We start from the raw sequence: 27,049 nt of genomic DNA, 5'->3' as shown, positions 1-27,049 counted from the left end.
CGTTGATACAGTCATACACAAAGTACATTCACTCAACCCCCCACCCCACCCACACATACACATACACACACTTATCAGCAACAATGCCAGCTTCATCATCGTCATCAGAACCATCACCCACCTCCAGCCTCGGGGTTTTTGGTTAAGCGTTTCTGCAGCCTGCAGCATCTTCACGGAGCATCTCTCGGTGGACGACCATTGCCTTAAGTGACGTGACTGCGGGCCAATCCAGTTGCTGCGAGGAATGACGACGTAACTGAAACGGAGGGGCGGTATCCAATGACGAGGGTCGGCGGTTTGGGGGGCGTTGGAGGGGTATACTTCACCACCCCTCCTGTGGGTTTACAAAGAGTTAGTGCAAGATATTCTGCTCTGGGAGTGAGAGTGTAAGGATAAACGGCACAAACAGTGTGCGCATCGGTGTTACACTGAACAGCCTTGTTATGTAGATTGGCATTTGCAAATGGGATTGACTCAAAGATTTGGCACCTTTTTCCTAAATGTCCAAATGATCTTTTTTTTTAACCTTGTGTCAGCGTCTGTTTTTTATTGATGGAGCTCGTGAACTTGAGACATGACGGGGCATGAGTGTCTTTTTTTGCGTTCACCTCGTCGGCGCCTTCACCTTCACAGGTAGCCGGGAAACAAAATAAAACACCGGCTTTCTCAGGACACTTACGGGCGATGAGCATTGATTTTGGGAGTCTTTTTTTTTCAAATGGAAGTCACCACAAACCTCTGACCACATTGCTGTGTCTGCTGGACGTGCAACGCTGATCACCGCAATCACCGCAGGTCGCACAGTTGGTCCCTGTCCATTCCTGAAGTTAAATGGGGGGAAAGGAAATGCGACACAGGCTATGCAGCCCCTAATTTACCCTTGTTTGTGCGATCAGCAGCGTTTATTCCAAACCTGTTTCTCTGTCTGATTACTCACAAGGGGCAATTTTTTTTTCTCTTTCCTGGACCCAAACGCAGATCAGGCAGAGAAGGATCTCTTTATCAGAATAAACTCGCATACAGCAGCACACTGGATGAGAAGACCATGAGCTGACACACTCCAGTTTTTCTCCTTCGTTGCAACGGATTTGGGTATGTAGGATAAGAATATGTCTCAGTTGTCCCCTGAATTCAACATCTGACTGAGCTTACTTTGTGGGTTTCATTCATGTGCATTCATTCGTTTCGGAGCCCACACACAGCGAAAGCTCTTTAATTTTGGCAATTTAAGTGTGAAATTAATAAGACTGTGTAACGTGTTGCAAAGTTTTTTTGGCCTGGGGGTTTGATAATTCTTAGTGACCATAAAATGTGGAGGCTTTAGTGAGGAGGAAAGCGAAATGAGCAGCTGATGCAGTTAATGTGTTATGATTTTTGTGAGTGTTTGAATGAATCACAGATTAAATCTTATGGTTGAATGTAATATTGAACAATTTAATATCATCTGAGCTGACAGTTGAGTTTGAGATGGGGAATTGGTTACTTGTTGTAAATGTAATTGCTGTTTTTGTTGAAGTTACTTTACTGAAAAAAAACTCTGTTATTTATTCATAGGTGTGTTCGTGGAAGATTTCTGGCATCACATGCAAGGAGTCACTGCCTGTAAGAGTGCTGCAAAGAAATAAACTGTTGAGTTGTGAGGACTGGAAACACATTAGCACTGTTATGGATCTAAAAGACTATTACCTGTTGGGCACCCTGCTTGCCTGCATATGGCTAGATCCCTCAGTAGCTCAAGAACTTATTTACCCCATCAGAGAGGAATTGCAAGAAAATGTCCTCATTGGAAATATACCAAAGGACCTAAACATTTCCCATACAAATGCTGCCACCGGAGCAAGTGCTAATCTTGTGTACCGGCTCGTCTCCAAAGCAGGAGACAACCCACTGGTCCGTGTTCTGAGCAGTACTGGAGAGATATTCACAACATCAAACCGAATCGACAGAGAGAAGTTGTGCCCCGGTCCCTCATTTGAGGACAGCGAGTGCTCTTTTGAAATTGAAGTGGTCATACTGCCTAATGATTATTTCAGGCTGATTAAGATAAAAATAATCGTCAAAGACACAAATGATAATGCCCCCATGTTCCCATCTCCTGTGATCAACATCTCTATCCCAGAGAACACCCTCATTAACAGCCGCTTTGCTATTCCTTCTGCCACTGACCCAGACACTGGCCCCAACAGTGTCCACAAATATGAGCTGATCAATGGGCAGAGTGCCTTCGGCTTAGACATAGTAGAAACGCCTGAGGGAGAGAAGTGGCCCCAGCTCATTGTGCAGCAGAATCTGGACAGAGAGCAGAAGGACACATATGTGATGAAGATTAAAGTAGAGGATGGTGGCAGTCCACAGAAATCCAGCACTGCCATTCTTCAAGTTACTGTAACAGATGTCAATGATAACAAGCCTGTGTTCAAAGAGAGTCAGATAGAAGTGCATATACCGGAGAACTCCCCTATTGGCACATCAGTTGTGCAGCTCCAAGCCACAGATGCAGACATAGGAGCAAATGCAGAGATCCATTATGTATTTGGGACTCAGGTGTCTCCTGCTACAAAAAGACTATTTGCATTAAACACAACATCTGGCCTAATTACAGTGCAGAGACCTCTGGACAGAGAGGAGACTGCTATTCACAAGCTCTCTGTTTTAGCCAGTGATGGCAGCTCAAGTCCAGCCAGAGCTACTGTTGCCATAAATGTGACTGATGTTAATGACAATCCACCCAATATTGACCTGAGATATATAATCAGTCCCATTAATGGCACTGTTTTCCTCTCAGAGAAGGATCCCATCAATACCAAGATAGCTCTGATCACAGTGTCAGACAAAGACACTGACATCAATGGCAAGGTCATTTGTTTCATAGAGAAAGATGTACCCTTCCATCTCAAAGCTGTGTATGACAACCAGTATCTGTTGGAGACCTCTGCGCTGCTTGACTATGAAGGGACAAAAGAGTACAACTTTAAAATTGTAGCTTCTGACTCTGGAAAGCCGAGCTTGAATCAGACTGCCTTGGTGAGAGTGAGGCTGGCGGATGAGAATGACAACCCACCTATTTTTACTCAACCGGTCATTGAACTGGCTGTCATGGAAAACAACAAACGCGACCTGTTCCTAACGACTCTTAGCGCCACAGATGAGGACAGTGGCAAGAATGCAGAGATAGTGTATCAGCTGGGGCCAAATGCATCATTTTTTGATCTGGACCGTAAAACGGGGGTGCTCACTGCTTCCAGGGTTTTTGATAGGGAGGATCAGGATAGGTTCCTCTTCACTGTAACTGCAAGAGATAACGGAACACCCCCTTTGCAAACACAAGCAGCCGTTATTGTAACTGTGCTGGATGAAAATGATAACAATCCGAAGTTCACACATAACCACTTTCAATTCTTTGTGTCTGAGAATCTTCCTAAATACAGCACTGTGGGGGTGATAACTGTGACAGATTCAGATGCAGGAGAAAATGCTGCTGTCTCACTTTCTATACTGAATGACAATGAGAACTTTATACTAGATCCATACTCTGGGGTGATAAAATCTAATGTGTCATTTGACAGGGAGCAACAGAGCTCCTATACTTTTGATGTTAGGGCTGTGGACAGTGGCAGGCCTCCTTGCTCCTCAGCTGCCAAGGTGACTATCAACGTCATTGATGTGAACGACAACACTCCGATCGTCATCTACCCCCCCTCCAACACATCTTTCAAGCTTGTGCCTCTTTCCTCTATCCCAGGATCTGTAGTGGCAGAAGTGTTTGCGGTTGATGGTGATACAGGGATGAATGCAGAACTGAAATACACTATTGTGAGTGGGAACAACAAGGGTTTGTTCAGAATTGACCCCGTCACAGGAAATATTACGCTGGAGGAAAAGCCAACAGTAACCGACATAGGCTTACACAGATTAGTGGTCAACATCAGTGACCTGGGATATCCCAAATCACTCCATACACTTGTGCTGGTGTATTTATATGTCAATGACACAGTGGGCAACTCATCACTCATATATGATCTCATCCGGCGCACTATGGAGACCCCAATCGACCGAAACATTGGAGAAAACAGTGAAACTTATCAAAATGGTGACTATTTGACGATAATGATAGCCTTTGTTACAGGCGCCTTAGTGGTGATTATTGTCATCTTTGTGACAGTGCTGCTGCGCTGTCGCCATGCTTCAAGGTTCAAAGCTGCACAGAGAAAAAAACAAGGGGCTGAGTGGATGTCACCTAACACAGAAAACAAACAGAACAAGAAGAAAAAACGCAAGAAAAGGAAGTCCCCCAAAAGCTCCTTGCTCAACTTTGTAACCATTGAGGGGAACAAACCTGACGATCCTGCCCACGAGCCAATCAACGGAACCATCAGTCTGCCTACTGAGCTGGAAGAGCAAGGGATTGGCCGCTTTGATTGGAATGCCACACCTACCACAACCTTCAAACCTAGCAGCCCTGACCTGGCTCGCCACTACAAGTCTGCCTCACCGCAATCGGCCTTCCACCTCAAGGCTGACACACCGGTCTCAGTGAAGAAGCATCACGTGATTCAGGAACTTCCATTGGATAACACATTTGTTGGAGGCTGTGACACCCTTTCCAAGAGATCCTCCACGAGCTCCGACCACTTCAGTGCCTCAGAGTGCAGCTCCCAAGGAGGATTCAAGACCAAGGGTCCCATGCACACCAGACAGCAGGTAAAGGAGCACTTTTACTGGTCTATAAGTACTGCCTATAACTGCCCTGTTCCACAGTGCTGAAGTGCCAGTCTAGATTAGGGACTCACTATAAGGTACTTTGAAGCAACAGAAAAGAGTTCTGAGACTTACTGATTCAGCAAGCTCCACTCTATCTGAACTAGAGATGAAAAAAGAGAGAAAGTAAGCTGAAAAAACTGCAGATTAATGGAGTTGATCATGGACTCAACAATCACAAGCATAATTTGTGGGTAATAATCATAAAGAGTTTTGTCATTGATATATATTTAACTCATATTCAACAAAATGCAAGTGGGTGAGTGATTGCCTTGCCTTATTTTTTTCTCTTCAGCACCCAGGTTAGATCACTAGTCAAATGTACCTGCATAACATTAATTGTGACTTTGTGAAAGAAACATTTTTTTCTTGCCTATCTACTCCTATAATTGTCCTCATCACAGCTAAATGCTGCATAACGCCCCCCCCCACACACACACCTAAAAAAAAAAGGAAAATACTTTTCACCTCTCTCCTCATAAATCTGAGTGTATTCATGTCTTTTTTGTTTGTTTCTTTGTTTTGGTGTGTATTGTAATATCACAAAAGCTTTTGTAACCTTTTCAACACCTGCTGCAAAAACAACGGTCAATAATTAGTCTGCTGCAGCGTTATTGTGAATGTCATTGTAGGCTTTGCCTCTTCATCTTAGCTTGAATTAAATGCCTCCTCTCAAATCACAGTAGCGAACTGAGTGAAGCTCGCCTGGAACTTGATACACATCCAATTCAAAAAGGATTAGCCAATAATGAGCTTCAAATTTTAACGTAATCCATGCTGGTTTTTATCAAAGCCTTATTAATTTTTCTGCTAATAAAGCACCACTATAGAACGCACAGTTCTAATCTAATGGAACACACGTGGACAAATGCGAGACCAGCAGAATCAAGGAAGGAGGCAGAGAACAGTGGGTGAATGGGAGGGAGGGAGACCGTTGTCAGTGGGTCAGGCTTGACGGGTGGTGGTACTGAACCTTTAGGTGGCAGTGTTGCGCTGTATGGCACAGTCTGGCTCTTCGCCAGCCTGCAGTAGACTGCAAGAGAGGAGAAGAAAGGAGTGAAACCTATGTTAGTGTTCTTAGTGAAATACTCTTGCCTAATGATGCAGAGGCAGCACAGAGAAGATTGATAATGGCAGTCGGAGATGTGAGTGATAAGATCTATCCTGAGGAGAGGGTGGAATTACAGGGGTGACACTCTGCGACTCCTGTCAGTGCATACCTCCAGGTCAATGCATCTGGGGTTGCACGTAATGTGTGTCCGTGTGAGAGGTAGCAGTCAAAAGAGGCATTCAGTGTGGTGTCATTCGACAGGCGCTGTTGGTGTGTGTGTGTGTGTGCACTTGGTGATGTGAGAACGAGACGAGGCGATGAAATGGGTGATGGTTGTTGCAGCGGGTGGGTGGGGGTAGGGGGGGCAGTATTCCAACACTAGAGGGGGACACATGAGATATGACACTATACTGTAAGCACAACTTCATTGATTTGCTCAGTCATCCCACTATTCCACAGAAGATTTATTAGAATCAATAGTTCTGACAAATGATTCAAAGAAGCACACAAACAGAGCCAATGTGTTTTCTATAGCGCCACTGAGGATATACACTTTTGCTCATGCAGCTCTGTACAGTTTGATTCATACTTTCTGAGGTACTTGTATATAGTATAAGGGTAAACTGTACAGAAAGTGAGGAGTGGAACTTATCTCAAATTGTACCTGAGTGTAACTCGTCTCTCTAAAAACACCTGTTTTGAGAACTAAAACTTTAAACATGTCTTATAAGCATCAGGATCCTATAACCCTGTCAGATAATTCAGTCTTTATCAAATGTCTTATTTGTTCATTGATGATACAAAACCATTGAGCTCTGGACAAAAGCAACTTTTATGTAGTGCAAGATGTCCTCTTCTTAGCAATACCAGCGTAAATATATATATATGGACCGTAATGTATCTTGACTGCACAGAATGGCACTTTCATATGGCTTTGTCTTTAGATCAAAAAGTAATCTTCTATGTTTTCCATTATTGGCTAATATCTGTCTTTGAAGAGTCTTAAGACATTCAGTATCTGATTGGTTCTTGGTTATAAATACTCTAAAAATATTTTAACTGATAAAGCGTCCAGCTCAGATTTGAAGTTAAATGGCAGTTATTGATTGTGGTAAAACGATTAAAGGGCACTGACTGCACTGACATGACAATCGAAGTATGTTATCAGTACCATTGCTCCATTCGTATTTTTACACTATGCCAACCATGTGCATATGATTTCCATTTTAAGTTTATGGCCATCCAATGAGTTCTGTTCATTTTTGCTTTTCTGTCTGCCTACTGAATAATGATAAATAATGCTAGTAATTAAAAAGAAAAATAGCATATCAATTTTCTTAAGAAGAAGCAAAAGCTAAAAGAAGAAGAAAGAAAACAATTTTCTTGGTGTAAAACTTAAAGCTGTCCGTATATCCAGAAGGTAATACCACTGGATTATCATATCATATTCCCTGTAGTGTAGAAGCGCTTTGGAAAAAGATAAAAACTGTATTATTAAAATGTTTCTTATATACAGATATATAATAAGAATGTGTCAATATGATTCAAAGTTATTACCAGTTATTTTTTTTGGTTTTAAAATGTGAGTTGATGTAATATACTGAAATTGCAGCCAGTAGAGTGCTGATTTGTTGCACTGTATAAAGCATCACAAAGACGGCTGATAGAGTGATGAAACTTAACATTTACTTTTCAGTGTTTGCAGCAAACCAGCTCCAATCATCCCTTGTCGCCTGAAGTTAACATGAAATGAACAATTAAGTAGAAGACGATGTTCAAAAGTAAGAGACACAAAGCTGGGAGAAATAGCTTTTAAAATTGACCTTTTCTCCAGTATTTGAGAAGCTATGTTCCTCCACGTTTCAAGAGCTGCTTCTATGCAACATCGACACCGATCAATAACAGCGAAAACTGATTGATAAAAAAAGAAAAAAAAAAAAAAAGAAAAGTAAACAGAGAGAAAGATATTGAGAGCAACAGCAAAGCCTGACCTTCAGTGATGTCTTTTCAGAGAGTACAGAACATGTAGGGAATAGTAATAGCAAACATCTTCAGCAGTGCCATCACAGATAAATGCCTTTTGGAATCAGCTTTATATGGACCCAAACTTTGCTGAAAGCAATGGAAGAAATCCTGGCCTAACAATTTTTTTCCTCACTTATTATTTACCCTCTAGGGACCCGTATTAGTGTAAACAACTCCGAAGGAAAAAAAAAACGGATAAAAACACTGTCCTACTTTCATAAGGCAACACGAGGATCCAAGAAACCAAGTATAATCATCACCATCAGTCTTACTCTCTTGCTGTCAGTAGGCTTAGACGTAGATGTGGTTCTCTATCATAACATGAGCCCAGTGGCTATGCATTAACTATGTGCTGTATGTCAGATCCCAGGGCTCATGTTATCAACACATTAACTGGATTACAGAGGGGTACAGGGATTGGAAGTAATTGCATCGAAAGTGATTGAAACATCAAGAATAATCTTTGACAAAACATATAAGAAATTTTCACTATAAATTGTAAATAAAAGTCATGGTGATTGTGAAAATAGGTTGTTATTAGATACCTATATACACTCATGTGAAAAAAAGTCTTAATTAATCTGGGTTTAACAGCTGTTTTTGTTGCATGACAGGAAAGATGCATACAGTATTTGTCTACAATTAACTTATCTCACATGCTCTAATGTGCTTTTCAACACCACAACTCATGCCTTAGGCGTGGAGACAGACAGCATAATGCGCCCCTTTTGTGCCGTTAACAACAGTGTGGGCATATACAGAACAAACAACATATACACATGTAATTATAGATTTCTTATGGGTTTTTTTTCTGTTTAGATCTGACTCGTGTATCATTTTACTCCTTGTTGTGACTAGTCCGGTAAAAAATAGACTTATATTACAGTTTCAGTAACAAACAATGAGCAGGCCCTGCAAAGGTACAGTAGATGGAGTACTCAGATTAAAGCGCAGGGTGTGATGAAGATGTGTGAGGAGTAAAACGTAAATGCCCAGCTAAGTATTCCTCCCGTCATCTTGTCGGTACATTTAATGAATGGACATTCTATGCAAACAGGAGTTTATACAGACCATTGTAATTATAGAGCCTTGGGGGAGTCGTCCTTCTTGTGCAGGTTCATTTGCCACATTAATAAGGGGATTAGTAGTATGCACGGGGGCTGATGGCGGCAGGAGAAGTTTGAGAAGATTAATGAACTATGACAATGTTGCACCTGAGGGGAAAAGTCTGTTGCAATATCTTCTGGGTTGTGCTGACACAGAGTTTGGCAGTATGAAAGAAGAAGATGGAGAGAGGCCACTGATTGTTGCCGACTGTGATCATACATCCTTCTCCCCAGCTATCCTGTCACTTAATCAGGATACTATGTTTGTGATCTTATGTGATCGTATGTGTCCTTGGTACTCACTCACTGATGATGTTCCAGTGAGTTTAACATCTTGAAAATGAGAACACCAACTTGTGAAATCTCCCTATTCCTGGGGAGGTGAATTAAAAATGAAACTGGACGAATAATTATAAAGACATTAATCCATATGCTCTCTGATTTGTGTTTGGTCTGCTGCCAAGAGCAATTTGATAACTCAGCGAACTACAGGTAGATGCAAGAAGAATAACCAAACTACAGCATTCTCATACGTTGAGTAATATGTGGCAGATCCTCAAAACAAATGGAGCTATCTAAAGATAGTAAGCCAATAAGTCTGAGAGTGGATTTTCTATCAAAGCTTTAAATCATCAGCTGAGAATTTGCAAAACTCTTCACTGCAGAGAACTTTGTGGGTTTTTTTAATTGTCATGTACTCTATATCTGCCATATATCTGGTGGGCAAAAGGAAATTAGATGGCGAGCTATACTAAAGAAGTGAATGTGAGTAGTGCTATCAGAGTAGATTATTTCCCCAAGGGGGATCGCGTTTTGTCTGCACAAAACAACAAAATAAATCAAAGCTCCCTGTTGGTACACTGGCTGAACTGTGGTGTTCATTTATATGTTTTTTTTCTTTTCCCTGTTGAGAAAAATGAAGTGCTACTGATTTTTAATATACTTCTTTATTTATTTATTTGTTCATAGCCTTTTTTGCTTTTTCTTTGTTGTATGTAATCGCCAGGGGAATCATAGCCAAAACACAGATGATGGCAAATTACCAGGAATTACTTTTGATTTGTTTGTGACCACATTTGATTTCTCTGTATGCTTTTAAAAACATTTTCACGGCACATGTTCACAAACCTTTCTAAATTACCCTGTTTTCTCTGAGTAACATGTACAACACAGTTTTGATAATGGCAAATATTGTCCCATACCACAAATAATCTAGTCCAATATGTGTCTGCATATTTGATTTTTTTCTTTTTTTCTTTTTTTTTTTTGGTTTGTTGTTTGTCCATCACTTTTGGCTGGCAACCCAGTTATCTCAAATTCATCATTCATTTTAATCATGTTCTCAAAGCAAATGGATTGACGATCAGTCTTCAGGTGGTTTGCTTTGTGACGTCAATGCACAAAAGTCACAGCAGCTTTTGTGGAACTGGCATTACTTAATTTATCCCCATGTTTTCACTAATCCACAAAACACATTTCCCATTTTCCTAAGGCAATCAATCAAGTTGACATACTAGCTTTGTATTTTTTCCAGCACTGCATGATGAGAATAAGATAAACTGCAGCTTAAAACACTAACAGCAAAGTATCAACACCTCATTTAAATTCACTCAAAAATATCCCTAAAAATAAGAGTAGAGGGTGGAAGAAAATGTTTCTTGACTGCTTGCTTGTTTACAAAAAACGTACTATAAAAAGATGCAGTGATGATGCTTCTTCATTGTTTGGCTGCCCCCCATCCCCACCCAATAACCCATCTCTCCTTTCCACTCCACGCTTTGCCCCTCCACCTACTCCTTCTCTTCCCCATCTCCAGTCCTATCCTTTCACCCATGTTTTTGCAGGGTCAGTGCCATTACATGCAATGTTAAATCACCAAGGGTGTATTCACCCTTGTGTTTTGCTCATTAGTGGCAGATGAGGGTGCTTTATGTCCAGCACGTAGCCCAACTCTCTTCCTGTTTCCATCCCCTCTCTGTATATCATTTGAGGGGAAAAGGTGCGTAGGTAAATGATAGGCAAAGCAGTTCTGTATGTTCTGACATGACAAAGCCAGAGGGAAACCTTGTCATTGACTTGTTATGTCAAGTAACACACAGGCTGCTGCTAAGTCACTAACGTGCGCCAGTGTCCAGACTAATAGTTGTGATAATGGCATTGCCAGCCAAACCCCCCTGAAGCAAAAAAGCCCCACTTGACTTGAAATGTGACTGCCATTGACTGCTTTGCCACTGGGTCCCATAGCTCACAAAGACTCTGTAATCCTCTTCAATGTAAATCTTTCTTGTATATATGAAATGTTTCTTGTAAATTGAACTCCTGGTAATCTTGCCTTATGTGCTGTGTTAAACAATAATGGACTTGTTTTATTTCTTTATTTTTTGTGTTATTTATTTGCCCTGCTTTCTCCTTTTCCTTTCTGCCATAGCTGGGTATTCATTGATTACATCTGAAATAAACTTTTACAGTTCTTCAGTACACTGCAACCTCTCTTTTGTTTAAAAAAGCTTTATCTGAACACTGCTATTCTACCTTTATAATTTCATAATAAATGTTTCAAAGAGATCGCTTCCTTCTTGTTTTGAATTCGTCCGTTTATTCTTCATGTTAAAACTGGGATATGTGTCAGTCAAGCTACCAGGTGTGCACCATTTCTAATCAGCATTTGCCCACAATTAAATGCTTGAGCTGATTATATGGCCATGTTCTGTACTGTGAGAGGCAAACAGATTTTCTGGTTTGAGTAGTCTGTTGTTACACAAAGACACAGATACACAACTTAAAAATGCAATTACAAATACATTTTCAAAGAGAATTCATAGAGCTTGTTTGGTTTGGGGGGATTTTACTTTCACAAGGGGTGACGTAAACACACATTGTCATAATGTTCTATATGCACTTTGATGGTGGAATTAGTGTTAAGCCTCACTGACCTAAAATCATGAATATCAATGGGATCAAGTCGTCAACTATTTTAAAGCATCTGATGCTAAGGGCTTTTATTCATAGTTCTTGATAGGGTTGCAGCAAAAGGCTGGTTCAGATTTTGTAAAGCCTACATATTATGATACTTCTTCCTGCACATATCTACAATTAATTTCTTAGCACATCTTGAGTATAAAATATTAACAAGACTTATAGACAGGTTTAGGTCATATAAAAATGCATCCCTAAACATCAGAAGCAATAAAAAGATATGTTTCCCCAGTCAGACATTTATGAGTGTGCTCTAAAATTGCAGCTTTTTAAAGAGTCTGTTTCAATTTCCCCTCTTTACTTCACTGTTATACAGCTCTTTTGTTCATGTAAAATTACAAAGCCCAAAGTCAATGCCACTGAGAGCGATTCTATCCCACAGAGGACACTGGTCAGGAGCTGTCAAAGGCTGGGTTCATGGTATCTGTATCTGCATCTGCGTCCACGAACCATTTGGTACTCTGAGGACACGAATGCGTTCCTATTTATACAATAATTTGGGTCAGATGCAACAAAACATCCCATGCATGGGCATGTAATCAGTCTACAGTATGTTGTAGAGGAGTGAAAAATGCTGAATTTCTGCAAAGTCTTTCCTCAGAACAAGTGTCGACCTTGTTTGTCTTTTCTTGTCTATTAAGTTTGGTGTTTTGCTTTTATGATTGGATATTAATCCAGGGGCTTGCATTGTTGGCATAGTCACAAATGTTGAGTTACTTGGTGAAACTTTGCAGACTGGTGTGGATGGCTTCATTTATGTCACAAAGGCCCCACACAAGAGTGGACATGGAAGCCATGAATTGCTTTGAAACGACTTGTTTGTAGTCATTTTTTTTTTAATGACATCAACATGAAATGCATTGGCTTAATGTCTGCCTAGTGGCTAGTTTGGCACACTTCAAAAAAGAATGGGGTGTTGGGTTACACACCACCAGTTTACCAGTTTACTAACATACAACCAATTTCAAGCTATGCTTGTGTTACAAATTAGACATAAATGTATTTATATCTTATCCGGGTCACGTATTTAGGTTTTATTTCACTAAATGGTATTTGTGTTCTAGATCTTGCAAGAGTGTGCTGCTAAAGCACATTTGAGTTTCAAACAAAAATAACTGTCTTCTGAAAATCTTAGGTTATCAAGATGTTTATGTGTGGCATGATGTGGAGAGTTAGTCGACTTATGACCCTAAAAGAGTAAAAGAGTTTCGGTGTCATGTGATTGTTCTATTGGACACTGTTGTCTGTTGAGTTTTGAAGTCACATCATGTTCACTACGTGGCTTATCTGTGATGGGGGTTACACACTACAAGATTTTTAGCCAGGCTTAAACGGCTTTTATGCAGGGAAGTCTTATGTTACACTGTAACACTTTACAATGCTACACTGTACAAGATAGAAATGGGTCCTGGTTATTCAGTATGTGTCACTCCACTCATTGCAAAGACACCGGCAGCTTTTCTCCACATCACATCTCTCTCTCTCTCTCTCTCTCTCTCTCTCTCTCTCTCTCTTTCTCTCTCTCTCTCTCGATTTGACGAACCTCACAAATCACATCTTTAAAGCTTTCATGTATAGCGAATTATGACCACTAATCGATCGCCGATTTGCCTTAGATCTGGAACATTTGTCTGCGAGGTGAAAATTGGGCTTTAATTCTTGTAATGTGAACGAGGCTTAAGAATGCATGTCTGTCAAGGAAAACCGTGTCACACAAATACACAGGAAACAACTCTCTATTGGGCTGTCTCATTTCTGTCTCCTTTATTTCTGACCACTTAGTGGATCAATCAGAGCAGACGAGGCCTTTCTGTATTAAAGTGAACAACCTCTCTGACCGAAAGGCATGAGAAATGTGAGTGTTTATATGTGCATTGTAAGAAAAAAAACATTAAAGCAGGTAAAACTATTAAAGTTGACCTTCAAAATCTTTACAACTAGAAAGGACTGGGAAAATAATTGGAGAGTTGTTGAAATTACTCACAAAATGCTTCTACAGCCTGAATTTAACTGTTTCTAAAATAAACTGTTTTTTTCTTACTAAATTTGGACCATTGTCCAACATGTCTTCATTTGCGTTCATGACTAAATCTTAAGTTCAAAGCTTAGACATAAAAATGACAATTCAAAATTCTCTTTGTGGTTGCATTTTAAATTTGATTCCCATTTTAACCATTTTGCATTAAGATTCAGTTTAGAGTGATAGAAGCTGCAGTAATATTTCTATTTATTATATCTTGAGCTGAGCAAAAACAAACGTAGTTTCAGCTACATTAAAATGATAAATTTAATGTCTTCAATAAAAACTAATTTGAGGTAAGCAAGTGGAATTCCCAAAGCCATATCATCTCCATTATAATCATTATCATCATCATCATTACCAACGACACTATCATAAGAACCAAAGAAGCGCTAAAAATACATATTCTTGGAAACACTTTTAACAATTCCCTTCCCCCCCTTTCTTTTTCCTTGGCAACAGTTGTTTTACTGTATTGACAATTTCATTTGGTAATCTCCAGCTACCTTTCAGTTTAAGAAGTATAGATATGTCACCTCTTAGCTGTTTTTTACAGGGAGGGGGGGTGTGGATTTCAAAGTGCCACACCAACACATCTATGGAAAGTAGGCCTAACTCAGCTTAATCTGTCCACTCCATTTGAAAGCCAGAAGCAGAGCTTAGTCTGCATGTGAGTGAGGAGGAGGGAAAAAAAGGGATAAATAAATATATATAGGCTTTAAAGTTTGACCTCATCGCCACGGTCACTTTCAAAAAGCTGCGTGCACTCACTGCCTGGAATTTGGAACCTGACTCCTGACCTAAAGTATAATCATATTGCCTGTCCTTCCAAAAGGAAAAAAAAAACATAATGCTTGTGCTGTATTTCTAAACATCTAAATATGTTGTCAAGATTCCCCAGTCTCTCCAAATTTAGAACTAACCAAATGTGATTGGTATGACTGTAGATTAGTGGAATCTTTGAAAATGGCTGTGCCATCACTGAATTTGGTGGGGCAGCTTTACTTTATCTCAGTTCCTGCACAGAGTATATATGTAGGCTGACAATTTTAGAGATGGTCTCAGATGTCTGCTTATTGAAACACTGTGAATAGTAAGTCCTTTTTCTCTGCACAGCATTTCCTCAATTAATATGCCAGCGGCACGATGTAACATGCAAGTTTTGCCAATGAAGAAGTAATTAACAGAGTGCACACAAGACAAAAGTCTTGTCTCACAAAAGACTGAAACTGAACTACTCAAGCAACCAGATACATTAAATTCTGTGTAGATGTCTTACAGAAAGCCTGTGTATCTACCAGATAGACGCACGCAGTCTTAGCAGCAGATTTATAACCCCCATGTTCACATTGTTCTGTTATACAATTTTGTCATCGTGAAATTGAGTGCACATGACAGAGCATACATCCACTTGAACAATTATCCACACAAGGATGATGTCACATGCCTTTTTAACCTTGTTTGCATGGAAACCAGACTAATTCTATTTCTGGTCCTCCACCAGCATTGTACTTAAAGGAGCACTTGTTTCATTATCTGTAGCCGCTATGCATTAGTATGTGTGGCAATAAAGGTGACTGTTACTTGAGCCATAGATGGTCAAAAGTACTGTGTGACTCACTTGCAGTGGCTGAACAAGTATTTAAGTTCTTATGTAAAGTAACAATGGAACAAGATAAAAATACTCCACTTCAAGTACTACTAAATGTACACTATTTTAGGGTTTTATATAAATATCAAAACTAGTAGCATTCATTGTGCAGAAGAAAGTGTTTTTTTTTCTGACTTTATTTAATTACCAAATTAACTGAATGAATGTACTTGGATACAGTCCACTGCTGTTGGGGAGGATTGTGTAGGCTCCAGCTATGTATTCTATAAAACATTCTATAACTGCATAATTTTTAAAACATTATTGAGAGCTCCTGAGACATTAAAGAGAACTGGAAACGATTTCAGTAAACGATGGCTCTAAATGAAACTTTCCCCTCTTTTCTGCACTGTAGCGTCACACGCCTCTCAGACATAAAAATCAGTCGCTGTATGGTGAAGAGCTATAAAGGATTACATATGGTCGATAAAAATGACCACGCTGCTGAATAATGTTGAAAACAATACTTATGATGAAAGATAAATAATTGTTTTGGATGGTTTGAGAGACAAAGAAAAATCACAATAAAGAAAACATTTAGCCTTTGCTTCCAAAATTATACATCAGAATGAGAGGTAGTGATTTGATTACAACGAAGGCAGGTGAGATGTACTCAACAATTCATTGAACAATGTTGAAGTAACCATAACAACTGGATAAAAAGGGACAAAATGCGCTGGATGGGATCTTGACTAAATTAATCATCTGCCTGATGTCATTGCACTGAATTAAGATCAGGATCAGTCAGGAACTTCAAAAAGTCTTGAGATTTTTTTTCTTGTTCTTATTCATCCATTTGTTTTTGAATTATCATTATTACTCCATAGGTTGACACACATGCTGTCATATTTCTCTCTGGTGGCAGTATGGTCTGCTTCAGTGACAATTTCCCCAAAGAGTAATTTTCCTTAACTAGTAGAGTCACTCATATTTTCCCTTTCAGGGAATGAACAAAGAGAGGTGAGTACATTTCTCAGACTGAATCCCCAAATGTGTTTGACTTCAGACAAAGAGAAAAACCATTTTCTTTTTCAGCTTTAACTGTCTAGAATCTGTCAGGATAGCGGTGAATGATACGCTGCTGTTGCAGGAAGGGGAAAGTACATCCACTGTAATGTATGTGTAGTCTTTATTGAAAGAAGTCAGAGTGGTTGTGCCACTGGGAGCCTGAGGCCAATTTTATTTTTCTGTATCCCCTTGTTTGGCAAAGACACACTTATGTATGCGGACAACTGTGGACTAAAGGTTAGAGAAGTGGACTTTTGACAGGAAGGTTACTTGGTCAGTTCTTGGACAGGCAAGCTAAATTAGAGCGGGGGAAGACAAAGTCCCACTAAGCTGCCCTTAAGCAAGACACTTAAGCAAGTACCCTCTTGTTCCAGTGGGATTACTCAGTGTACGAGTCTGATAGACAGTTTTTTTCTTTTCTTTCTTAATTTGAGTAAATTCCATGTGCAGATGTGTGAGTGCAGAGCAAATTTTTTCCAGAAAAGGTTTGCTTTTCAGATGTAAATCCACACTGGATATGAAAGACACAAAATCAAAATTATGGCTCGGAACAAGAAAGGGAACACTGAGGGGTTCCCTTTCATGAGGAGGCTACATCAATGCCAAAACTAACTACTGATCTGGCCAATGACAAGGGAGACCTGGTTTAGGCTGTGGGAAATGAGAGAGAATTAATTTGACTTAGGAGGTAACGTAGATGTCTAACCAAACAACCCACTGGAACAGCTGATGGTTTGGGTTATCACTAGCATGCTGAGGTTGCTAACTACCACTTGTAATAAGTTTGCATGCACAGTTAAGTCAAACTACAGTTATACCTCAACTGGGTTATTTAATTGGAATCTAGTTGGAGGCAACTTACTACTAGTGAACTTTGAGTTGAACATATTTGCAGCTCTATACATTTTGTATAGTTGCATACTTTATCTTTCCTGAGTACGAGATACACGCTATCACGTGTTGATTCTCTGCTGCTACCTCATCCTCCTTCTCTTCTTCTTTTAATTCATCTTCTCTATCTTTTTCTCCTATGAAACCATTTATTCTGTTATTTTTTTAATCAAATCAGTTTAGGCCCAACTGAACATATACACAAAGGAATAATACAACTTCCAATCATGTGTGTTAGTCCTATTTTGCTAAATTTGATTTAGTACAATTTCAGTCTGTTTTTACAGTCTGGTTTTAGTTGGACTAACACATTAATTAGATTTTTTAGTAATAATAGTAAGTAGTAATAATAAGTAATAATGGGCAGAGGTTCAGCAGTCAGAAAAAAACTGCACCAGAAACATAATATCAACATGTTGATTCAGAGAATCTGAAGACCTATCTGTGCACAAGTAATACAGTGAAAAATCAATATTGCCTGCCTGTGATCTTCGAGCCTTCAGGTGACACTGCATTAACAACAGGCATGATTTTGTCAAGGAAGTCACTGTACAGACTCAGAATCACAGAGATCCAGAGATAATTTCTGTAAACACAGTTTGTCGTGCCATCCATGGCAAATGCAGATTAAAGCTCAGTAATGCAAAGAAGAATCTGTATGTGAACACAGTGCAGAAACACTGCTGCCTTCTCTGGGCCAAAACTCATTAAGGCAAGTTGATAACTGTTAGGTGGTCAGACTAATTGAAATTAGAAAACCTTTTTGGAAATCATGCCTGCCACAGTCCCCAGAATGAAAAAGGAGGGAGACCATCCTTCTTTTTTTCAGCACGCATACATTTGCTTGACCATGAGGATGTGAGTGGCAGTTGACTTGACCTCTGTGTTACCCAGCTGGTTGCTACCTTTGGTATGCTGGAGACTCAACAAGACAGTTAGTATGCTCAATGAGTTGATCCTGTGTCAAGTCAAATTCTCATTCACTTTCTTTTTCTCATGATCTTCTGTTATTCAGATATAGTCCTTACATGTCTTGGTAGTTGGTTGTCACATAGTTTCTTACAGGAAATGCCCTTTTTTCACAAACTGGCACTACTTCCTGAAGTCTTAATGGAATTTATGTGATATGCTTTGCTCAAAATGATACAGAGAGGCAGTATTTTAGCTCCATTTTCTTTCACGACTTTACACCTCTTATCAAGGTCTTATCTTAGTGGTGTTAAGTGATCAACTTAGTGCCACTCCACTCATGACAACATAAATCATTTTTTGTTGTCTTCATAAATGTGACTAGTTTCCTTCTATTAAATAGTTTAATATGCAGTACGTGAAAGTTTCTAACACTGTGGCGCATTCCAAGATTTATCCTAAGAAAATTTATCCTAAGAAATAGTTGCAAGCTGAAACTGTTGCAATAACATCTAACATTATCCAAAACTCCAGTAGGTTATGTCTTGTCTGAGATAATGGCTTCAACCACCTTTGTATTAGCAATGTAAGAGGTTTGATCTTGTGATTGAATGGCAGCAGATCATTGAATCAAGCCTACATTAATTTCAATAAAAAAGTGAATTTAGAACATTGATTACTTGCTAATTAAGACTAATTATATATTACTTAAATCCATGTCATTAATGAATTTCCTTCATTGCAATAACAAAGAGTAACACCGTTTAGCATAGATGTCTCTTTTTTGGGGGGCAAAGAGTACAATGGTTGAATTAGTAGCTGTATAATGTTATTCAGGGAGCTAATTAGATAACAAGTTGTGATGTATAAAGGATGTGTGTCAACCCAGTCCTCTTCAATGTATAGACTGAAGATTTGTATTGATTGTATGCTTTGTCTTGTGCCCCAGGCATCAGCACACTACAGTGGAAGCTGTGCGCCCTGCCTTTGTCTGTTGAGTTGAGCAGATAAGGGTTGTGATAAATCTGCCTGAGAATAAGCTGTCATAGAGGGGCAGCACATGGGAATATTTAACACAAACATAAAATATGGCTTTTCTGTTGTTTTATCATCAAGGGCATAAGGAACGGAAGGGTTTTAAAATACTCTCACCGTCTTCTTTTTGCACTTTTGTATCTCTGCAGCCCTAGCATGCACCAAAGCTTACAGTCCTGATCATCTTTGCTTGGACCTTGGAGCGAACAAAAAAGGGGAAAGAAAAGATGCTTTCTGCAGAACGGTGAACCAACACCTTATCACCACTCAGTAATATGCAGAGGTGTAAAACATTTGGCTAGCTTATTTAGATGAAATGATTTAGTTCTGCTTGTGTAGAGTTAGCGAAGGCTGAATCAAGTAGTGTGTTGGGGATGCGCAGGGAGGAGGTGAAAATTGGTTTCCCCTATCTTGCGGCGCACATAGAGACCCAGCCTGGTTTGCTCTCTCTCCACAGACTCCCCTCTGACGATAACGTGCCCTGATAATGGATATATGCACCCAGATTTATTTTCTATTTCCTGTCACAACTGCTTTTCCAAGAAACTTTATTTTTTTCAGTAAGAGCTTTACGGCTTCTTTCAGCTGTGACATTCAGGAGGCAGAGTTCCAGTAACAGAAAATGGAGGGGAACATTTGGCAGGCAAAAAATAGAGAAGGATGCTCCTTTTAAGGCTGTAATTTTTACTTAAACATGTATAAGAAGGCTGTAATGCAAGTACACACACAAACGAAGAAACATTTTCTTTTGATTCATCTACTACTGTTGTCAGCCTGCATAGTTTGTATCTCACTCATCATCATTTTTTAGAAACTAATGGAGTTCTGAATGACATTTCACTATAGTTTCTCTGTTTCTATAGTCCACTTTGCCATAACTGTGTTATGTACACATCAGACCTTGAGACTGAAGTTAAGACAGCGAAGGAAGTGATTCAGACATTACTGGATGCGCCCGAGCGACTTGTTTGCCTTATTGTCCGATTTCCGCTGTAATCTCTGTGGCCCCATCTTCCATGTGACATGTGACCCTCTACATGCTTGGTAGGGTTTTTCAGTGTCCCAGAAACCAGCCCACCCTCTGTCCGGGACACAATGAGGATACTTCATCTGCTCACACTCTGGGCTGTGTTGACTGTGGTCGCCCTAGGCTCTAGATCACATGGAATTCTCTTTGAATGGGGCACATGTGTGTCTGAGTGTGTGTGTTTTGTTGTGATGACGATAGGACTTTGTTCCCCCAACACTTATTCAACCCTGCTCTTAACAGTTCACCGAAAGAGATCAGTGGCATCCTTGTTCTGGTCTATATCTTCACAGTAGGAAGTGTATGCCTACTTATTAATAGCCCAGCCTCTGGGGTGACATTCATAACCAGAGCAGGACAGAGGGGATTTAATGCAACACATTAGACAGATTGGACTGATTAATGTCTTAGAAGGTCATGTGCTTTGAGCTTGTGATTATTTACAAGAGGACAAAGAATCACTGATATTATTTTGGAAACTTATGCATTTAGCAAATATCCTTGGGATAGAACTACCAATTTACTTGTCCATATATTTATATTTTTACTAATAATCTGATGCCTTGTATCATATTCATTTGCATCTCTACAATAGTAACAGAAATAAAAGCCTTTAAAACAAAAATAAATCATACAGGAAACTAACTTAACAAGTTGGTGGAACTGTAGTTCTTCTTTTATGGAAATCCTGGCTATAGCCATATACTGTAAAGAGTTCATGGCTCAGTCTGATACAAAACAACTTCTTAAGTGCAACTGAGGGTCAGTTTGTCTTTTCCCATTTTTTGCATGAGCTCACACGCTCACATACACACACATAGACACATTTGCACATACATGAAGACATTGTGTTTTTAATGCATTTTATGATCCTAACACGGCCACCTCTTACTATTATATATAAATATAGGCCTAATAAAAACACATAATGGAAGAACATGTCCTAAGTAGAAAGTTGGTTTTCATGCATAAAATGTGATTTGACAATACTTAATATTACAATGCATATATGATTTCAAAGCTTGCAAGCACCATTTTGACAGTGTTGGTATGTTTTCCATGCTGGCCAAGACTGTAAGATGATTTTTCATGGCATATTATGAGCCCAGTTGAACTTATATGTGAATACATAATCTGTGGTTCCAAGAGAATGAGTGCCAGTGATTTAACTTACCTCACAGAAATAAGTATCTATATAGAAGTATATGTAGAGAGTTACATTTTCCGTCTGTCTTGTGCTTGCGTGGGCTAGCTCTTGCACATCTTCCCACATCTTTGTGTTTGTCCTTCGAATGACGGGCAACCCGTCCAGGGTTTTCACATAGTGTCGGTTATAGATGGCTCCAGCTCTCTGCTTTAGGTTAAAGTGAGTATTAAAAAAAATAGTTGCCAGAGTAAAACAGTGTCAGTCTGTGTTTGTTTGATCTCAACATTGCTTACTTTGCAATTTTTGAGACTGTATTCCTCCACATGAGTCCAATGATAAAACAGATAGAGTTGATTTCTAATGATTTTCAAAGAATATGTGATCTTTAGAATGTATATGCTAAAATAATGTGTTTGGATTTGTGAAGTGTGAATATAAAGCACTGTTTAGGGTTCCCACTTTTTGAAAATTAAAAAGTTTTACCCTAAAAACTTAAAGATTTCAATTATCAGCTGCTTATTGTACAATTTAGAGTAGCCAGCTTGTTTACCATGAACAATGTTCTTGTTTCATGAATTTTTCTGGTCACGTTTTTTTTTTCTTAATTTCAGAAAGTATGTAGTAAATATAATGATTACAACTATATATATTCTTCATCATATCATCTTCACAAAGAAGCATTTATTTTGTTAACATATTAACAAAGGGGGTCACTGCCCTAATTGAAAAAAATGACTGGAAAGGCTCCCTTTTTCCAGAAAACATGGCATTTGAAAGTAAAGAGAAAAAAAAGAAAGCAACTGACTTGAAAAACCGGTCCAACTGTCAGCAGGCTTAAACCAACAAAGAAATGACAACAATCATTTGTTAATTAGATGAACTTTTCCTTTTTCATTCCTCAACACATAGGGTTGTATTTAGTTTTTCAATTCTGTGGGCTTTACCAAATGCCATCTCTAATTTTCGATGAGGATCTGGCCTTGAAGCCCCTGGTAATATCAAGTACAAACAATCAATCCCCAGCCAATCTCTTGAGGCCTTAATGGACTTGGAAGGAATATTAAGAGGTTTTGTCTGCAGAGAAGCTTTCTGCCACAGCAGTAGTCCCTCAGCTAATTTGTGTTTGTGTGCCAAGGGAGGCCACACAGTGGGACTGCTGTAACAGGCTCTCAGTCCTACTTTCTAAGCCGCTGATGCCAGGCCAACATGCACACATGCAAATATGTACTCCCATCTAAATACAAAGAGACAGCATTGGCAACATTCACCATTAAATCAATCAGTTTTGACACTTTTTAAATCACTGACACTGACAATCTTTGTGTGTGTGTGTTTTGTGATTAATGTATGTTTTCTGTGGTCAATACAAAGCTGATTTAGTGTGCAAGGCTTCATGTGTCTCTTTAAGAGAGGAGGAGATGGTGGCCTTTTGGGCTGCTAGGATGAAAGAGGGGTCACCATAAGATTGTGGGATCAGTGCCCAATCTTTAGGTGGCAGTTCAGCTGTAAATCTGCCTATTGTGGGCACACACTGAAACTAATGAAAGTCAACACCTCCCCAAATGTGTCTCACTTCTTAGTGTTACCTTGCTGTTTAGCATATGAAGAATCAGTACTGCAAAGTCTAATTAACTAGGATGGGAGGTCGCATTGTGGACCTCCTCTTCATGTGATTCAGTTTCTGTAGAGCGCCTGTCGGATACTGTGAGATGAGAGGGACGGCTTAAGATTCTGACTTAATACTAGCCTGACATTTGTTTTTGTTTTTTCATCTTCCCTTGCTCTTCCTTCTCTGTCAGTATTCATTTTCTGCCTCAGCTTGAGTGCAGGGATGAGACCACAGGCTACTTCAGAGACAAGCTTTTCTTCACATATATGTAATTCTTTTCTTTGCCATAAACATTTAAGTCTTTTACGGTCATCTTCTTTTAGCTTTTATTTTTGACCCTATATTTTTCCCCACTTCTTGTTTCCAGTTTTTGATTTCTAATTTTAATCCCCCTATTTTCTTCTCCATTTCTTCCCTACTGCTCCACTTGGTCCATTTTCCGTCTGTGTTTCTCAATCATCTGTCTTTTATGCCTGCATTTCATTCCTTCCTATGCATTTCTCATTTTGTTTTCTAATTTATTTCTCAATTTTCATCATTCACCATCTGCCTGTCAATTTTCTTTCACTTCACCCTTCTCTCCATAGCTGTTTGTTGGAAGGCGACATTTCATTGGTACTGTTTAGCTGTATTCCACATTTTCTTCTGTTGTTTTCAACATACACTTATCTAAAGTGTATAACCCAGCTCAGTATATAACTATTTGATTTTACCCACCTGAACCTTCCTGTCTAAGTGGCTGCTTAGCTTACTGCCAATTTAGAGTTTAACCTCAGGAGGGAAAGGCTATTGCCAGAGAGGCAGATGGTCAGAGGCGGAGGCAAAAAGATGCTGGGAAATTCATCCCTTAACCTCTAATGCTCACTCCATCATTTAGCCTTTTCTCACTTTTTATTTCTACGGTTTTATGAGTGAAGGTAAAGACACAGGCACCAAGAAAGAGAGTATGTATAGTACGTGGGTGTGCTTTCTGGGTGGAAGCAGCAACTTGTACACTCAGAACCTGCTCCAAAACCTACCTACATATTTTAAAGCCCTCATGCAATATTGCTTCTCAGTCGTCAGTTGATGTCTGTTGCCGCTCTCACCAATTTTCTGCCTCATTGTCATTCATGTGCAATCCGTTTGTTTGGCTAACCTTTTCGTATTCGGGCCATCTCAACTAAGCTACTTTATGTCCATGTGTCATTGAGTGTATTTCATGCTATCTTTTATATTATCTGCATGGACTTGGTGATTCACTCCTCTATCAGAAATGCTGTAGGACTTCTTTACAACCTCAAGGCTCTCACAGCTCCTTGAGATGTAACACTGCGCTTAACGATTAACAGTAGAAAAATAAACCCTTTCAAGCTATCTTAGAATGGCTTTCTTTACCTTACCTCAGTAGGAGTGTGTCTTGATAAAAGTGTTTAATTCTACTCTGATAAACTGTACTTTTGCTGCATGGTAAGATTTATTATGTGACCCTTTTACCTTTGCACTGATCAAAGAATTGATTTATACCTACTCCTTTGATTGCATGTGACCCAGCAGGAAACCTCTTTATTTTACACCAAGTACAAACACCCATGCTACATTTTCTTGTCCTTCCTAACAACATGACACTGACTTTAATTAGCACTGCAATGTCTTTGTTTATACAGACTTCATCTTGTGCTGGTATTTTGAAATCATATAAACTTTTAAATGTTTCAGTGACACTAAATGAGATTTGCTGTATACCGCAACGAATATATTTTGCATACGTTTCTTAATATTCTTAATGGAGCTTTATGGAAGTGGCACTCTCACAAATTTTCTCTTTTGAATAATATTTCTGCACAGCATAAAGTTCTATCACCTAGGAAAATATTTTCTCATTTATATTTTCTGTAAGATGACTAATTTGTAAGTGTAATTTAGCTTTTTCATAAAACCACATAGTGCACTAAGAGCCTGGGGAAATCTGTCATTATGATAGGAAGATGAGACACATCATTAACTTTCTGGTAAGCAAATATTTGGAACTTAAAATCATATGTATATTTACTCTGCCGTTTTGGAAATGCTGCAGTAGTTCTACTGTACTTTGCTGGCCATGTCAGAGCTGGTATGGTTTCTAATGGTAACCAGGCAATATAAGTGGCTGACAGGCTCATTATAACCCCACTGAGTGAAAATCAGCCCCTCTCTCTTAATGGTGCACTCACCTCTTCTCCAGTGGACGGTTCTACATATCTGTTGTTACAATAATAGACCTATTCCCTGTGAGTGGGTAAGATGTTTTTAGCTCAATAGGTCATTTTTAGCTTTCTGGCTGTGAGTCTTCAGTTTTAAAGAGTGTTTTTGTACATGTATAGATGTAAGGACAATCCTGTCACTCTCACTGTAAATCACTCTCATTACTGTGACTAATTACATCTACACTAACATATATCCTTCCAAAAAACCCCACTTAAGTGCAGACTGTTGCTTGTGGTTTAATCATTTTCAGACCAGAGTGCTACAATCCTTTAGCATGATGCAATGCTAATCCTGCCAACACCGCCCCCTCCCCGAAAAATGATAACTGCAAGACATACTTTATATTTTGAGAATTTAAATGTCTGACAATTCTTTCAATTATTTAGGCCTGGTTATGACCGAGAGTCATCTGTTGGTGGAGCTTGTAAAATAATTTTACTTTCAGACTAACTGGAGGCATGAAGCGTTCCTTCAGAGAGTCACTAAACTCAAACAAGTCAAGCTTAGCTTTATTAAGAGCAGACATTATATAGCTAAATTGTCTACCACACGTTGACAGATTGTTGGAATTTCCTGGTAAAAACTTTATTAAATGTAAAACAAGTCCTCTGTGTTACTGTATATTTGCAGTTCTGAAATTATTTTCATTCACCATTCTATCCGGAACTTTTCACTCCTATGTGGATTTTCCGCTGTGCCTTCTTATAATATATCCTGCTTCCATACCATATGTATCATGTTTTCAATTTGCAACGACACGGCAGCTTCCAACAAAAGTGATTGATAACTGCTTTGAACTAGAGTGTATTATGAAGTTGGTTCCCAATATGTGTTTTTATTGTTCATTTAACCTGATCAATAAATATAAACAACAATTGACAGTTTTTGAAAAAGTAGCAAATACAAAAGACTGATCCAGCAGTATTCTCTGCCTCATTAGCCACTGGAAAGTGGCCAAATGTTTCAAAACGCAAATTTCCACATCAGCAGTCTATGAACACAGAGAACGGGGAATTCACACATGAATGATGTTTGAAAACATTAAAGCAAGCACTGCAGACTCAACTTTTTAGAAAATTAGTTTGGAATTTTGTAAAGTGAATAATACTCTTGCTGTTTAAGCTTTTAAGAAAGTGACTGTGGAATAGTTTTGATCGCATGAAATGAATTTGGAGGAAATATTAAAGTATTGAAAGTCACCATGTAGTTCAGACCTGTACAGGTCATCTGTGCATGACTGGTAGAGAACTTTACTGCTATAGCACACACAATAGCACAAGGTTGTGGGGCATAAACCGGAGAAGTGTAGCAATTAAGAACTGCATCCTCACTCACATGACTGGAAGTGGGTTGGATGTATTTTTTGGGCATGATTTAGTTTAGTGCATTTTTTTTGGAGTTGCTATGCATCCGAATAACAACATCTCCTCTGGGAGCCAAAAAACAAATAGTCAAACAGTATACATTTAAAGATCAGGTGCACACCAATTTTTTATGCTACGAACTAACTAAAACTACTCTTTGACCTGCAGACTCCACTGGTGCAGCCAAAGCACATAGCTCTTAAATTTAGTTTGCTTTGTTTTTGTTGGCTTGCAGTTTTTTTGCTT

The 27,049-nt window shown here is 39.2% G+C and overlaps 1 protein-coding gene across 4 annotated transcripts in view; it reads left to right on the top strand.

The window, feature by feature from the left end:
* Positions 1-363: 363 nt before the first annotated feature.
* Positions 364-27,049, top strand: part of LOC140302056 (protocadherin-9) — a 192,397-nt gene continuing 165,711 nt past the window's right edge. For all 4 annotated transcript variants that reach the window (XM_072380800.1, XM_072380798.1, XM_072380799.1 and 1 more), the window contains exons 1-2: positions 364-1,092; positions 1,555-4,701. In XM_072380800.1, the coding sequence (XP_072236901.1) occupies positions 1,666-4,701 (3,036 nt within the window). In that variant the 5' untranslated portion in view covers positions 364-1,092; positions 1,555-1,665. The remainder of the gene's footprint in view (positions 1,093-1,554; positions 4,702-27,049) is intronic.

Source organism: Leuresthes tenuis, unplaced genomic scaffold (genome assembly GCF_036924035.1).
Source record: "Leuresthes tenuis unplaced genomic scaffold, fLeuTen1.0.hap1 SCAF_2, whole genome shotgun sequence".
NCBI lineage: Eukaryota > Metazoa > Chordata > Actinopteri > Atheriniformes > Atherinopsidae > Leuresthes > Leuresthes tenuis.
The sequence above is the reverse complement of the archived record's forward strand: the minus strand, read 5'-3'. Positions and strand labels throughout refer to the sequence as shown.